General features: G+C 38.6%; 1 protein-coding gene across 3 annotated transcripts in view; it reads right to left on the bottom strand.

Annotated features, from left to right (window-relative positions):
- The window catches only part of LOC137384042 (F-actin-uncapping protein LRRC16A-like), a 488,125-nt gene that overhangs the window by 13,909 nt on the left and 461,279 nt on the right, over positions 1 to 12,937 (bottom strand). Inside the window, exons 33-37 of one of the 3 annotated variants that reach the window (XM_068057608.1) lie at positions 12,467 to 12,878; positions 6,243 to 6,321; positions 3,469 to 3,672; positions 1,668 to 1,811; positions 273 to 473 (exon numbers count right to left, since the gene is read on the bottom strand). In XM_068057608.1, coding sequence (XP_067913709.1) covers positions 273 to 473; positions 1,668 to 1,811; positions 3,469 to 3,672; positions 6,243 to 6,321; positions 12,467 to 12,878 — 1,040 coding nt within the window. The remainder of the gene's footprint in view (positions 1 to 272; positions 474 to 1,667; positions 1,812 to 3,468; positions 3,673 to 6,242; positions 6,322 to 12,466; positions 12,879 to 12,937) is intronic. The other 2 variants (XM_068057615.1, XM_068057622.1) reach the window with 2 other exon arrangements.

A 12,937-nucleotide genomic window follows, 5' to 3' on the forward strand; every position in this document is an offset into this window, starting at 1 on the left:
GTGTAGAATTTTTGAGAGAAAATATGAACAGTTTTTAAAACCAAGGACAGATACATGCTTCAGCATGTATGCTCATCCTTTCTGGTTTGTATTTTACATCCACTCTTCATGAGCTCATCTCAAATCTTTTCTGGGGTTTCAATGTGAAAGTGCCACAATACCAGATCCAGGAACACAATTGTGTACTACAGTAAAGAGTTTTGTAATTTTTACTCCATATATACACTTGTTATTAGTTTGTATGGATGCCTTTAAATAAATTGTATACTTGCTGGTGCCAACTTCACCCACCACCACTCCAGGAAGGCAAAAATTCTGACCAGTTATTGGCTGTGATTTCTTGCGCTCAATCTCGCTTGCATCATTCACTGTGCCAGTTGATGATTGCCTCAGAGTTCTTTTGACACGTGCTCCATTTTTTGCCATTTCAGAATCATGTTCTGTGTCAGCTCTACTATCAAGTCCAAATAGCTCTACCAGGGAAAAAGGGCACTTTTTAATCTTTACACACATTCAATGCATAATGGAGCAGTACAAAATAAACCTGAAAGAGGTCTGCAGTGACCTTTAGCTCACTAAGTCTTCTTGCATGTCTAGAAGCTTCCCATTTAAGAATTTATAACGAAGACTTTTCTGTTTCTTGTTTGAATAGAACAAATAAATTTAAATGCACATTAGATTTTTCTTAAGTAATATTCCAAGAAACTGAAAGCTTCTCTTCCTGCTTTTCCACCTGTAATGCAATTTAAGCTTTCCCAGTCTCAACGAGGCATATGCTGCCCTAACTTCTGGACATCAGTGCTCAATGCTGACATAAAATAATCTTGGTCATCTCATTGCTTAAATACTGTTCCAAAAGTTTAATATAATAAAGGCACATTTGCATAATTGACCAGCACTACTGCATTAGAGTCATTTTGACATTTAAATGCATAGAAATTTGCTTGATGCTCATTATTTGGATTTTTAATGATCACAAAACATCACAAGAACTCCTAATGCAGAAATTAAGAGCTTCATTACAACATTTTATTTTGTAAGTTTACCTTTATTTCAGTTTATGAAGACAAACAAATGGAAATACATGATGAAACACACATTTTGTGATTATTCTAACTGCACTTTTTGAATATGTAAAATGCATACAAGATGGTTCACACTTTGTAGTGGTTTGCACAATTGCAATAACGAAAAAGGTAGGTATTATTGACAATTATAGAATTAAGTATAAATGCAGGGAGGTTATTATGTTTATAAAACTATTCTACAAAGTTTTTTTGCTACTGTACGCCACCAGTTTACAACTCTTCAAGCCAACACATACTAGAACCCTACCAGTCTCCAATCAGTACCAGACAGAACAAGCTAGTGGGTTCTTGATAAATTCCAGAAGTATGTATTTTTTCAAATTTTCTGTATATACATATGCTTTAACATTCATAAGATCGATAATGCGAGTTCTTCTACTGAAGTAGTGACAGAATATCTGGTCTAATTCATTTGGGATACTGGTAAGGTGACAGAGCTGCTAATACAGGTTGAAGAGTCAACTGTCTGCTGTATTGTTCAATTGCGGTTCAGTGAAACATTTAAGCAGCCCTCCCTCCTCCGCAACTTCAAAATTTCTATATGCTTCCCATGTCTTGCATTAAGTAGCATCATCCTACCTTCATGTGAAGATGACCAACTGCTGGGCCCACTGAAAGGAGGGCTGCTCTGTCCATCTTTATCCGATGGCATTCGCCTTAGAACAGGTGGGACCAGGGCAATTTTGGGGGAAATGTGACCAGATGGTGATTCAGGGTTTTCCTCTGTAACAAGGGCAGCACTTTCGTTAATATTTTTCCCCAAGCAATATTAGCAGTGTCTTCAGATAAACTATTACTTTGCATCCAGTGATCTCAATGAATCCTTTTCCAACAAATTATGGATAAAATTTACAAAAGGTTCAATCAGTTATTTCCCCCCTCCAAGTAGAACAAATCCTAGCAGAAATTTTTACAAAAGACATCACGAGCTGGATTCTACGTTGCTGCCGCCAATTACGGCGCGGCCGTAAAAGATGGTGGCCCGCACGTGCGGGTTTCACTCCATGGAGCCATCGTGATCTTATATGCGCCGTCTCATTAACAAGGCCAAGGGGACCACCCGCACCCCCCCCGACTACGTGGAGGGGGCAGGCGAGCCGTCCCCGGTATCGGCGTCTGGTGCCATCTTTAAAAGGGTTTCTGGCCCTTACATTTACTTTAAACTTTTAAAGAGACATTACTTTAAAAATTATAAATAATGAAAAAAATGTTCTCAGCCCTTCTCCCACCTCCCCAATAAATTTACATTTCATCCCTTGTCCTCTTCCCCGCCCCCTCCCAATACTCAATCTTCTGTACCTGACCTTCCCCCACCCCACCAAAGGTCAGAAACTTTTAACTTTACCCTTTCCCATCACCCCCAAGATCAATCAAGTAAGTTTGATCCCATTCCCTCCCCTCCCACACCGAAAAACTTACCTCCTCCCCCCTCCCCACAGGTGTCACATCTTGTTTCCCCAGACAGGCATCCGAAGGCGTGTCAGTGCCAGCTGCAAGGATGAAGATCGCAGTGGTACATCAGGAGGCGACGGGAACTTCATTTATGCAGGTAAGTTAATTTATTTAAATTGAGGTCCTGTCGCCGAGTGGCAGGGGGGCCACCACGAGGCCTCGCTGCTGCTGGCAAGATCGGGACGGGCCCTGCCGGCATCAAGGTCCATGGCGGGCCTTATCCGGGGCAATCTTCATGCCCGCACCCCCCCACCACAGATCCAGACATCGAGGCCCCTATAAAATTCAGCTCCACATATTCATTAATATGAAGCTGAATATCTATACTGTTGAAGTATGGATGTGTTTTCAGCTATTAAACTGTATTAAAAATATATTGCATATTTCTGTAGAAGTACAAATGTAAATATATGACAGATTAAACTGTGAACTACTTGGCTTGTCAGGAAGGAGATGAAAATGATTACAGGTCCACCACACAGACCTATACAACATGGTAAGTAGGCTGGCTAAACAATTTTTCTTCCTCTAGTCTCCTCTGTCCTGACCTTACTGCTTTCGCCAATGATAAAGTAGACCTATTCAAGGTTGTGTCCTTTGAGTCCATCAATAGCAGGTGAATGATAATGGTCCAGTGACAGTTCTTTCACCCCTCTGTACTTATGTTCATTTTTGGAAATTGGAATCCTATGGCTATTATCTAACATCTACTATTACCTGTTCCAAAGACTATACAGTTTAGGCACAGTAGATAATATTCAATTTCTTTACTTATCTCACATGCATTCCATTAGGTCAACCCCTTTCTTGAACATTCAATTATTCATGTTCTTAAAACACCATATCTTTGCTCATCTGTTTTTCTAAATTCTTCTTTATGGATCCCCAAGTCTTCAGTTCATGGATTAGTGATGCAACTTCTACTCACCTGTGCTCCAGCTGGGCCTAGGCTTTTGAGGAATACTTGGACGTCCCACATTACTGGGCTTGAGAATTTGAGGTGGTGTTTTTGGACTGGTAGGTGTGGTGGAGGAACTTTTCGGCTTGACTGTTTCAGTCTTTGGCTCAGGTTTTGTAGATTTCTCTGGTGAGGTCAAGCTGGGCTCTCCTTTTTGGATTTGCTGGCTCTTGGCTACAATGATGAGACAAGAAGTATAGAAAAGAATGTAATTTTAAGTATTAAAATTAAATAGTACAGGATATTGGAAAATGCATGTTCTTTTAAAAAGAAAGGAAAACAAAGGTCTGCCATTTAGACTGTGCAATAATTTCAATGTCTGAAACAATCTGTGCCTTTTTTGGCCCAGGAAACAATGATTTATTCCATAAATACTATAAGAAACACTAGATCACAATGCTGTCCAAAGGTTAAAGTGCTCAACAGCAGGTCAGATGTTTAGCATCAAAGGGTGAAGGTTTTCACAACTCTGAACACAAAGTTTTAGAATTTATCAGAGAGCCACACAGAGACTGAAAACCCAGAAGTTAAAAAAAAAAATTAATTATATTTAGATTAGGTACAGAGATAAATAAAATTTGGGGAATACAGTTAGGACTAAGGGATATAGATAAAAGAGACAAAGAAGAAATAAAAACACTTAAAAAAAATTTGCAACATTAATTTTCTTCTGAATGAGACTCCACACTTATAAATCAGGGCCAGAGATGACGTCTGGCAGTAATTATCACTTACTGCACCATTAAAAATACACTTACCCCTAAATGCACCAGCACTAATTTTTTCAAATTAGCTATCGTTAGTGCAGAACTAGCGGTTAAGTATCCTAAAGTTCATGCCATTACAGTGATTTCAGTGCCATGTGTATTGGCGAGAACTGCAACAGCACACCCTGTGGAAGAGCAGGGTATCTCTGTGAGGAACTCCTGAATTTCCACATCTAACTGTGCATGTGCAAACTCCAGTGTGAAATTTATCCTTATAATAACAGCGAATGCTGATAGCCTCACCGTTATTACTGCAAAACTGGGCCATTATGCTTATGTGCCACACTAATGTTGGTATCCTTCTGCCACAGGTAACGACATATTTTGAGTAGTACGGAACCGAGTCAGTATATAAGGTAAACTATACAAAGATATAGGCCATGGTTTAAGGCATCTTCTCCATTCCCACCTCCTCTGGATTTAAAGAGCAGTTTAATCAGCTAGTAGGAAATACTTCAAAAGATAAAGGTCGTTAGCAACATGACTTTTCAATATACAGTCAGTCAGTTTTTCAGATTTTTACATATAAACATATGAATAGTAAAAAGGTAGTCAAGGGCAAGGAAATGGAGAGTATGTAGCTGCAATGTATAGAGGAAATTGCTCCATGCAGAATGGAATGATGGGATAGGGATTAAAACCCCTTCATGAACTCATTTGTTTGATAAAGAGGAGTTCTGAGGTTTCAGAGAAACAGTTTCACCTTTAATCTGGGGACTTTATCAATAGGTGAGGTCTGAAGTTACTAAATCTTTAACATGGCAGGACCTTCCTTCTTGCAAGGAAATAGATGAGAAATCGACATTTTTATTTTATTCCTCTCATTTCAAATAAGCCTGGTGAGCTCTGATCATTTATAGCACAATATAGTTGGATTCATACCTAAACACAAACTAAGCAAGAACAATCGAAGATGATATGCATTGCTCCATATTGCATGGCCGTAAGTATCTGCTTTAATAAGAGTCAAACTGAGGTTCTTCACTACACTTACCATACACCTGTGCACTTGCTGTAGGGCAGAGGTAAGTTTGGCAAGGTTGTACATGTTTCCTGATTCAAATGATTTTACATTTGAGTGGACTGCAGCCATGACTGGGAGCATAGCTTAATCCAAACACTGCATTGCTTTCTATGCCTGTCAATGGATATAATCTGAATTTGCTTCTTTATTACACTGCACAGTGTTTATATGTCAATTATGTGACTCCAAGTTGGATTACCAACTCCAGGTTGGATTACGGACTCGACCTGACTGGATTCACAAGCGATGGGTGATAGACCTGTTGGAAAAATTAAGTATTTGCAGCATCTAAGATAAATTTCTCCACTCGTTCCCCGAGTATTGAGTGACTCGGATATGAACTTTCCTACACCAGCCAGACAACCTAGATACTTTGTATGGAAACTGGGACTGAGAAGTAGGAGGGTTTTTACATTGAAGCTGCATTAATGTTCACCTCTCCATTATTAGTCCTTCAATGGCTTCAAAGTTTTGCTGTCAGAAATTGACAGCAGATTTTATCTTCTCATCTGTACGTGGTCTAGCACTTCAAATAACTAATTCTAATGGTCACACTAGTTTCCTCAATCCACTCACTGAATACGATTGGATTCATTGGCTAGAATATGTAATCTTATGGTGTTTCTGTATATATTTTTGTTGCAATTGGAACTTTGTATTACACTCTTTTTGTCGTTACCACGAATACCAATCTCATCCTTCACCTGACTGTTGTTCTTTTAAGAGATAAAGCACAAAATCACCAGTATTTGAAAAATTACCACCCATCTACTTTTCTTAGGATACAATGCTCAAGTTGGGCACAACAATTTCTAACATAAAGCTAAAGAAAAACATTTACACTTCTGTGTATAGTATTAGTAAAGTAAAATAGTAGCTATTATATAGTTGTGAAAGCTGACGAGCTTAACATGCACTTTCTCAAGACACTGGTATATCATATTTGTGCTCACCTCTACCAGTTTCATCTAGTCGATCTGCACTTAACATATTTTCATATAACTCCTTGCTTCCAGCTTCATTTTCCAGTTTCTGAGGAGAAGACAGCAAAATTGAAGACTGAATATCACACTGACAGACTATATAGATCAGGCTAAAAAAAAAAATCAGGCTGATCAAAAAAGGTTATGCAGATACACGGGCAAATCAGCAGATGTGACCAATTTCAGTACTTCACTTAACTCTATACCGTTTATTACAAAAGCACAGTACAAACTGTTAGCGGTTCTCCCCTATAATGCAGAATCATGAGTCAATGCCAAGAAGATTTGTGACAAAGGAACCCATGAAGCCCTCAATAAGTTCTTAACCTGTATAACGACAAAGTAAAATGGAAACTGAAGAACACTGGTCGCCAATCTGATTTTACATCTTTGTCATCTGGTCCATACGATGATTAAAAAGGTGGTGCTCTATAATTAATAAAAACTGCACTCTAAATAGATTTCAAAATTATCAGGGCAACTTTTCAGCTATAAAGCCATCAAACTCAGCACCAAAGACAGCTATATCATAGCACTAGCTGAGTTGAATAGCAATTAACATTTCACTCAAGTCTCTCGTATCCAATTAATGCATGAAGGCATTAACATCTGCAGCCTGTAGTTGGCATTATTCCAGCAGTACCATAGAGAAAATGGGTTCTGTTTCCGCTAGTTATAGCGGCATAATCCGTCGGAATCGGATGAACCAGAGTGAAAGATTGGGAAATTTTAAACATAAATTAATTTTGCCCAAACCACTTACGTTGGTGTTTTCCGCAATCTTTTACGTTGGTTCAAGATTCAATTCACCAGAATTGGGCCCAGTCCTCAAAACTGGCTAAGCCCACAGGTCAAAATCACGATATTCTGCCAGTTTGAGAAGTCTGTTCAAATTGTCCTCCTTTTCTTAGGCGCACTAACACTAGTAACCAAGTTTTCATATCAAAAAGCATTTAATTTTCTAATAAACTGACTAGTGTACATCAATTAAACTATTAAATGATTCAGCACAGTTTTTTAAAAAACTCATTTTAAATCAGGTAACTTTGTGGAGGACTGGACACCCTTTTTAAAAATGCTTATTTTTGATGATAAATTCATTTTCGCTGTATTAATAGAACTGCATTGAACCACTCTTAAATACAAACAAAAAATTACATTCCAGCACACTACCCAATTCTACTGATTTATAGAAAATTTTACGTTTGTGATTACGGAAATCTAATTTTAGCAGAAACTTGAAGTGTAACATATCCAATGTGATTCAAACAAATTTTGAGCGCAATTTTCTGACTGAGCTCAAAGTAGAAACTCTACACCAGCATAGTCAGAAAACCTCTGCCTAACATAGTTGCTTCAAAGTGGCACGTGTATCCTGAATGTCTGACATTTCAAAAGTTACAGTCCTTGAATAGCCCAGGGTTAAAAATACTGCAGATTCTAGCAATCTGAAACAGAATCAGAAAATGCTGGAAACGCACAGCAGGCAGCATCAGCAGATAAAAGGAAAAAATGTTAATGCTTTAGGTAAAATCCTTGTTAACCATGGACCAAATAGGTTACTAGAATCCCAACCTAGACATGTGCATTCCAGCTATACACGCAGCAAACTTGCTCTTTCTCAGCCTGCAATAACAGACACATATTTAATTGTTATAGTACTGGCATACTAAAAATTAGTATCAGCGTTATTAAACATCTTCTGTAGTTCATGCACTACCTGCCCACAAACATTTCTGCCTATCATAACTTATACTCCTGCTACTTGGGCCAATATTGACAACTGTAAACTGCAATATTTTCATTAGTTTTGCTACGTCAACTGCCACTAAGCACTTATGTTCTGGCTACTAGGTGGTTCTATTGAGTGAATTTCTATTGTCTCTTGCTCCCAATGCCGTTGCCATCACACGTATAAAAAGCTTATACTCATCAACTGACCATGGACAACACAACAGGCAATTTACTTATAGCAAGTGTCATGCTTGGAAGGAGCCGAGATGAAACAAACAATGAACTGGGGGAATTATGACAATAAAAAGTCAACTTTTGAATTGAACCATAATAAAATGGCCACATTGGTACCACAGATGAAATGGAGTAGCGGTCAGGTGACTCCACCTGTACTGTTAATAAACAAGCCTGTCTGCAAAGACGAAACTCATTATAACTGCGCCTGAATTAGTTCTGGGGAAAACCCACTGAAATTGAAAGGAGCCTATTACATATCTATTACGTAGATACTCAGCTACAGGAATGAGCCAACAAAGGCTCTGTAAGACAGACTATCTCTCCACAACCCAAACCATGATAAATAGGTGTCAAGTATTGTGTGATCACACCAGGGGAGCAGACCTGACAGAGACTCAAATGTGATTGATATTTTACCATAAAAGGTTGCCCTCTGGAGAGAGGGGAGATCAAGTAAAGTCCACAGAAAGCCAGTTCCAGCCAAAGGCTGAGAGATCAGTCCAGCTAAGAAAAAAGCACTGCTGCTGATACTATACTTCAACTTGTTACAGCAGAGAACTTAAAAAGTGACCACCGCCTCTGGACTGAAGTTTTAACCACCAAAAATCGACAACACCTCAGCAAGTTCATGACTGCAAACATCCAGGCCTGCACCTTTGAAAATACATTCCTCTTGAGAAGCTTCAACAGGTTTGTAAACCACAAACTCTTACATCACTTGAGACTTGTAACTGCCTCTTATCCTTTCCCTTCTTTCAATCTATCTTTGTGTGTGCATGCATGAGTGGGTGAAGGTTGCGAACAATTCAGATTTTACATTTTAAATAAAAATTTAACTTTCCCTTTTTTAAACCCATGAGAAAACCTGTCGTTTGTCTGTTTATTTGACCCGAAAAACACTCAGCGACTAACATTTTTAACAAACCTCTATCTGCGGTCAGTTGGGGGGTGAAAATGGAAGCCTCCCACACCACTTACAACCTGTCTGTAATAAAAGATTAAAATATAGAATTCATTTGGAAAGAGGAGGAGCTAGCCTCTCAGAGGTGGGGAGGAGAATTAAGGTGGTTGCAAGTCTAATTGCCAGCTCTATTGGCCAATCTGCAGAGAGAGAGAGCTGGAAGCAGGATCATTGTCATGCCCTTCGCCTCCTGTCGAACTAGGAAACAAGAGAAAGTTGCATTTATCCTATAATCAGCTTGATAAAATCTGGGAAGGAAGATAAATCGAGTGAAAGGTAGGTCTATCATCCTAAGCTCAGAGAAGATCAAAATCAGAGATGACTGAGCAGAGAAATGAGCTTGTTAACAAGAACAGTTTGGCAAGTTTTGCTCTGAGGAGAAACTGAATTAAATTGAATCAAGGTGAAATTAACTATAACTGTTACTCTGTGTGCTCATTTACTATTTGTAAAATAAGGCATCCTGATGATTCTCATTGGGCCTCTCACTAAAGTGTTCATTCATCAGAAGAGTGCAGAAAGCACATGTTTGGGACACAGTGTAGGATTATAGTATCCAATTCACACAACAAAGTGTTTCATTGTCACAACCCCTTGGGCAATGCGACTGTATGACTTTATACTGGACAAACACTTGATTGTGAAGAATGATGGATCTGCTTACACAAGAGACTGATGACACTGACCCAGCGAGATGATTCAGAGCAAATATGAAATTTGTAACAATGCTCAATTAAGATATTTGTACAGTGATAATGAGTCAATGACGCTTCAGATCTTGAAGTCAATTAAAACACTGAAGGATTTTGGGCTTTTTGATATGGAACTTTTGGTGCCTCTTTAGGACTAAATATGGCCTATGGAATGGAAATTGCCAGGGTGATGCTCGCTAGGAACATGCGACGGATGAAAGAATGGACTTAAAACCCTGGAGTAAAAGGGTAAATAGAAGGTAAAATAGCATAATGGGTTAATGTACGAGCAAAGAAAGAATAACTTATGTGCAGCCAATATAGTTGAAACAAAAATACAAGTAGGCTAATTTGGGATCGACAACCTACCCATGATTGATACTAACAAAACACCAATTGAGCAAAGACCTCTGGGCTATAATTGAAAAGCTTTACAGTCTTTCTTATTGCTTAAGCTGCCTTGGGGAAAGGATGTATGGTAGTCTGACTGGAGCCTGCTAGATTGTTCAAGGATACTCATTCATTTTAATGACAGTGAATGATAAAGAAAAGGGGATAAGGCAGCTGTTGAACTGAGAGAAATTTTAAAAATAAAATCAAATCTATACATATTTTCTGACCAGCAACAGACTCGGGAATAAAAAGGTATAAAAAGCACTCAGACTTGCAGCGATGGTTGGGACAACCACAAGAAGAACCTCAACTCTCCCAGGTCAAGGACCTGAATAGCCTTAATCCCTGTGGTGTTCTCTCCAGAAAGAAAGGTGGCATGGCTACATTAGCTGGTAAAATTGTTGCACCTGAATGTTAATTAAATTAGTTGGAATGTTTCAAACTATTCTAAAGACTCAGTTGATTCTTGACATTTCAGAGCAAAAGAGGAGAAAACCCTACAATGTAAACTCTTTGGAAGACATTTGTAAATTAAGATATTAATTAATATCTTGACTTGGAAATTCACCAACTAATGGCAGTGCATAAATATTTTTCTCAATACAGCAATTGGAGATGGCAGAGGAAAGAAAGTATGCCTTAGCTAAGAACTTAGGCCCTTGTCAGATAGTAGTACACCGTCTGATTCTGGTGATTTCCCTATGGTATTGAACTAATAGACACAGTAGCCAAATCAGTTTCGCCAGTTGATGGCGAATTATTCATTTGTACATGGAAGTTGAACAAATATTGAATATGGTGTGAAATTATCACAGCACATTAATATTTGGCTGACTAGTTATGACACAAAGGCAGCTGTCAAAATGGACTTCGATGTGGGTAAAATAATGGCACAACTAAAAAAAATTAACAGAATCTGTAACTCTCATGTTCATAGCAGCAGTTGTAACCCAGAAATAGATATTAATCAAATTTTAGAATGGTTAAAATGGTACAATTTTTAAATAGAACCCAGTGCTTAATGCAAGAAAGCTAAGATGGAGTGAAATATTTCTCGTCAGACCAGTAGCAATCACTTGTAATGGCTTCTTTTGGTGAGAGTAATTTTGTATACAGGCAAACCACTTTATTAAGCATTAAAAATAGCCACAGTGCAACATCATCTCAGCCTGGGAGTGAGATTTGTCACAAAACCATATTTATCCAACTTTATTAGCTCTGTTTTTAATGATAGAATTTATACTTGTACATGGAAGTCAAATAAATGAGGAACAAGTACCTTTTTTATACATTAACTTACCAGCTACCAGACATACAAGTAATTTGTTGCACTTACTGACCCCAATCTTTGTTATTGCTCCAGACACATGCAATATCACCAAAAGCTCATTTGTCTAAAGAGCACCACAAAACAAGATTTAACCGCTACATCTGCATTCTTCCAGAACTTGGGAATCCAAGTGATTACAGCACTGAAAGAACATATTTGATCAACTGAGAGTGTCTCTTTTCTAGAATAAACCATAACAAATCCCACTGCCATGCTGCCTCCCAATAGCCCTGTGCCTTGCTTTACTTCAAATGTTGATCTACTCTTTGCTTCAAAGGTGCAATATTTTTTGCCTCAACTATTCCTGAGGCAAAGCGCTTCACATGCCAACAACCCTTTACATAAAGACATTTCTCTCAACCTCTTCCGTTACTGCCCATGAGGATTTTAAATTGATATTCCCCCTCGTCACGATCTCCTGACTGAAGAGGAAAGCCAGAGACATATATGACGGTAGCGCAAGTTATTTACTCATCTGTGGAACTCTTTCAAGGCGTAAGCAGATAGCTCACTTTTTAAATAGGCGTTGTTAAAAAGTGCACCATTTTCAGCGACCTAGTGATTTGATCTTCTAAATCTGAGAATATACAATGCTGTAACTGATTTACTGCCAAAATTACGTGACAAGGATAGAGCATACTTATTTCTATCAATGCATTTTTGTGCGGAGGATACTTGTACTGCTTCTCGAATACAGTTTTCAATGGAATTTCTGGCAACAGGCACATAACTTTGACCTCAGCATGTCACTGACTGCTTATTAAATAAATGATTATATATATCTTACAGCGAAAGCCAATGAACATGTCATAACTGGTTAGAAATTATGGGATATATTCTTAATTACCTTTTGTACAGCAGCCCGCTTTTCCTGTTTAGCCTTAAACTCTGCCAGGAGTCCGCTGCCCATAACTTGCACTCCATACCAACGGCCACCTTGTGGGCTGCTCTTGCTGTCCAATTTCTCTGCCTCTAATAAAGCATCCACAGAATCGGGTGTTTTGTGCTCCTCTGAGTGCTCAGTGCTGCCATTTTGTTCCACCTGCTTCGATTCCCTCCTAGTTAGGTCTGTGGCCGGACTTTTCATAACTCCTTTGGGTGACGATGGCTCCTCTGGAACAATCACGGTCTGTGGCCGTTCAGTTTTGCTGGACCGAGATTTGATTAAATTTAGGAAACTAGTTTTTTTGGAATCCTTCCTCTTTTTGTCATCTGAATCACCAGAGTCCAGGGACTCTGAGCTCCTTAGTGAAAGTCTCCTAAAACATGAAATTTTAAAAGAAGAATTGTATTTTTTTTTTTTTCAGACACACTGAAT

Source organism: Heterodontus francisci, chromosome 2 (assembly GCF_036365525.1).
Source record: "Heterodontus francisci isolate sHetFra1 chromosome 2, sHetFra1.hap1, whole genome shotgun sequence".
NCBI classification, from domain to species: Eukaryota; Metazoa; Chordata; class Chondrichthyes; order Heterodontiformes; family Heterodontidae; genus Heterodontus; species Heterodontus francisci.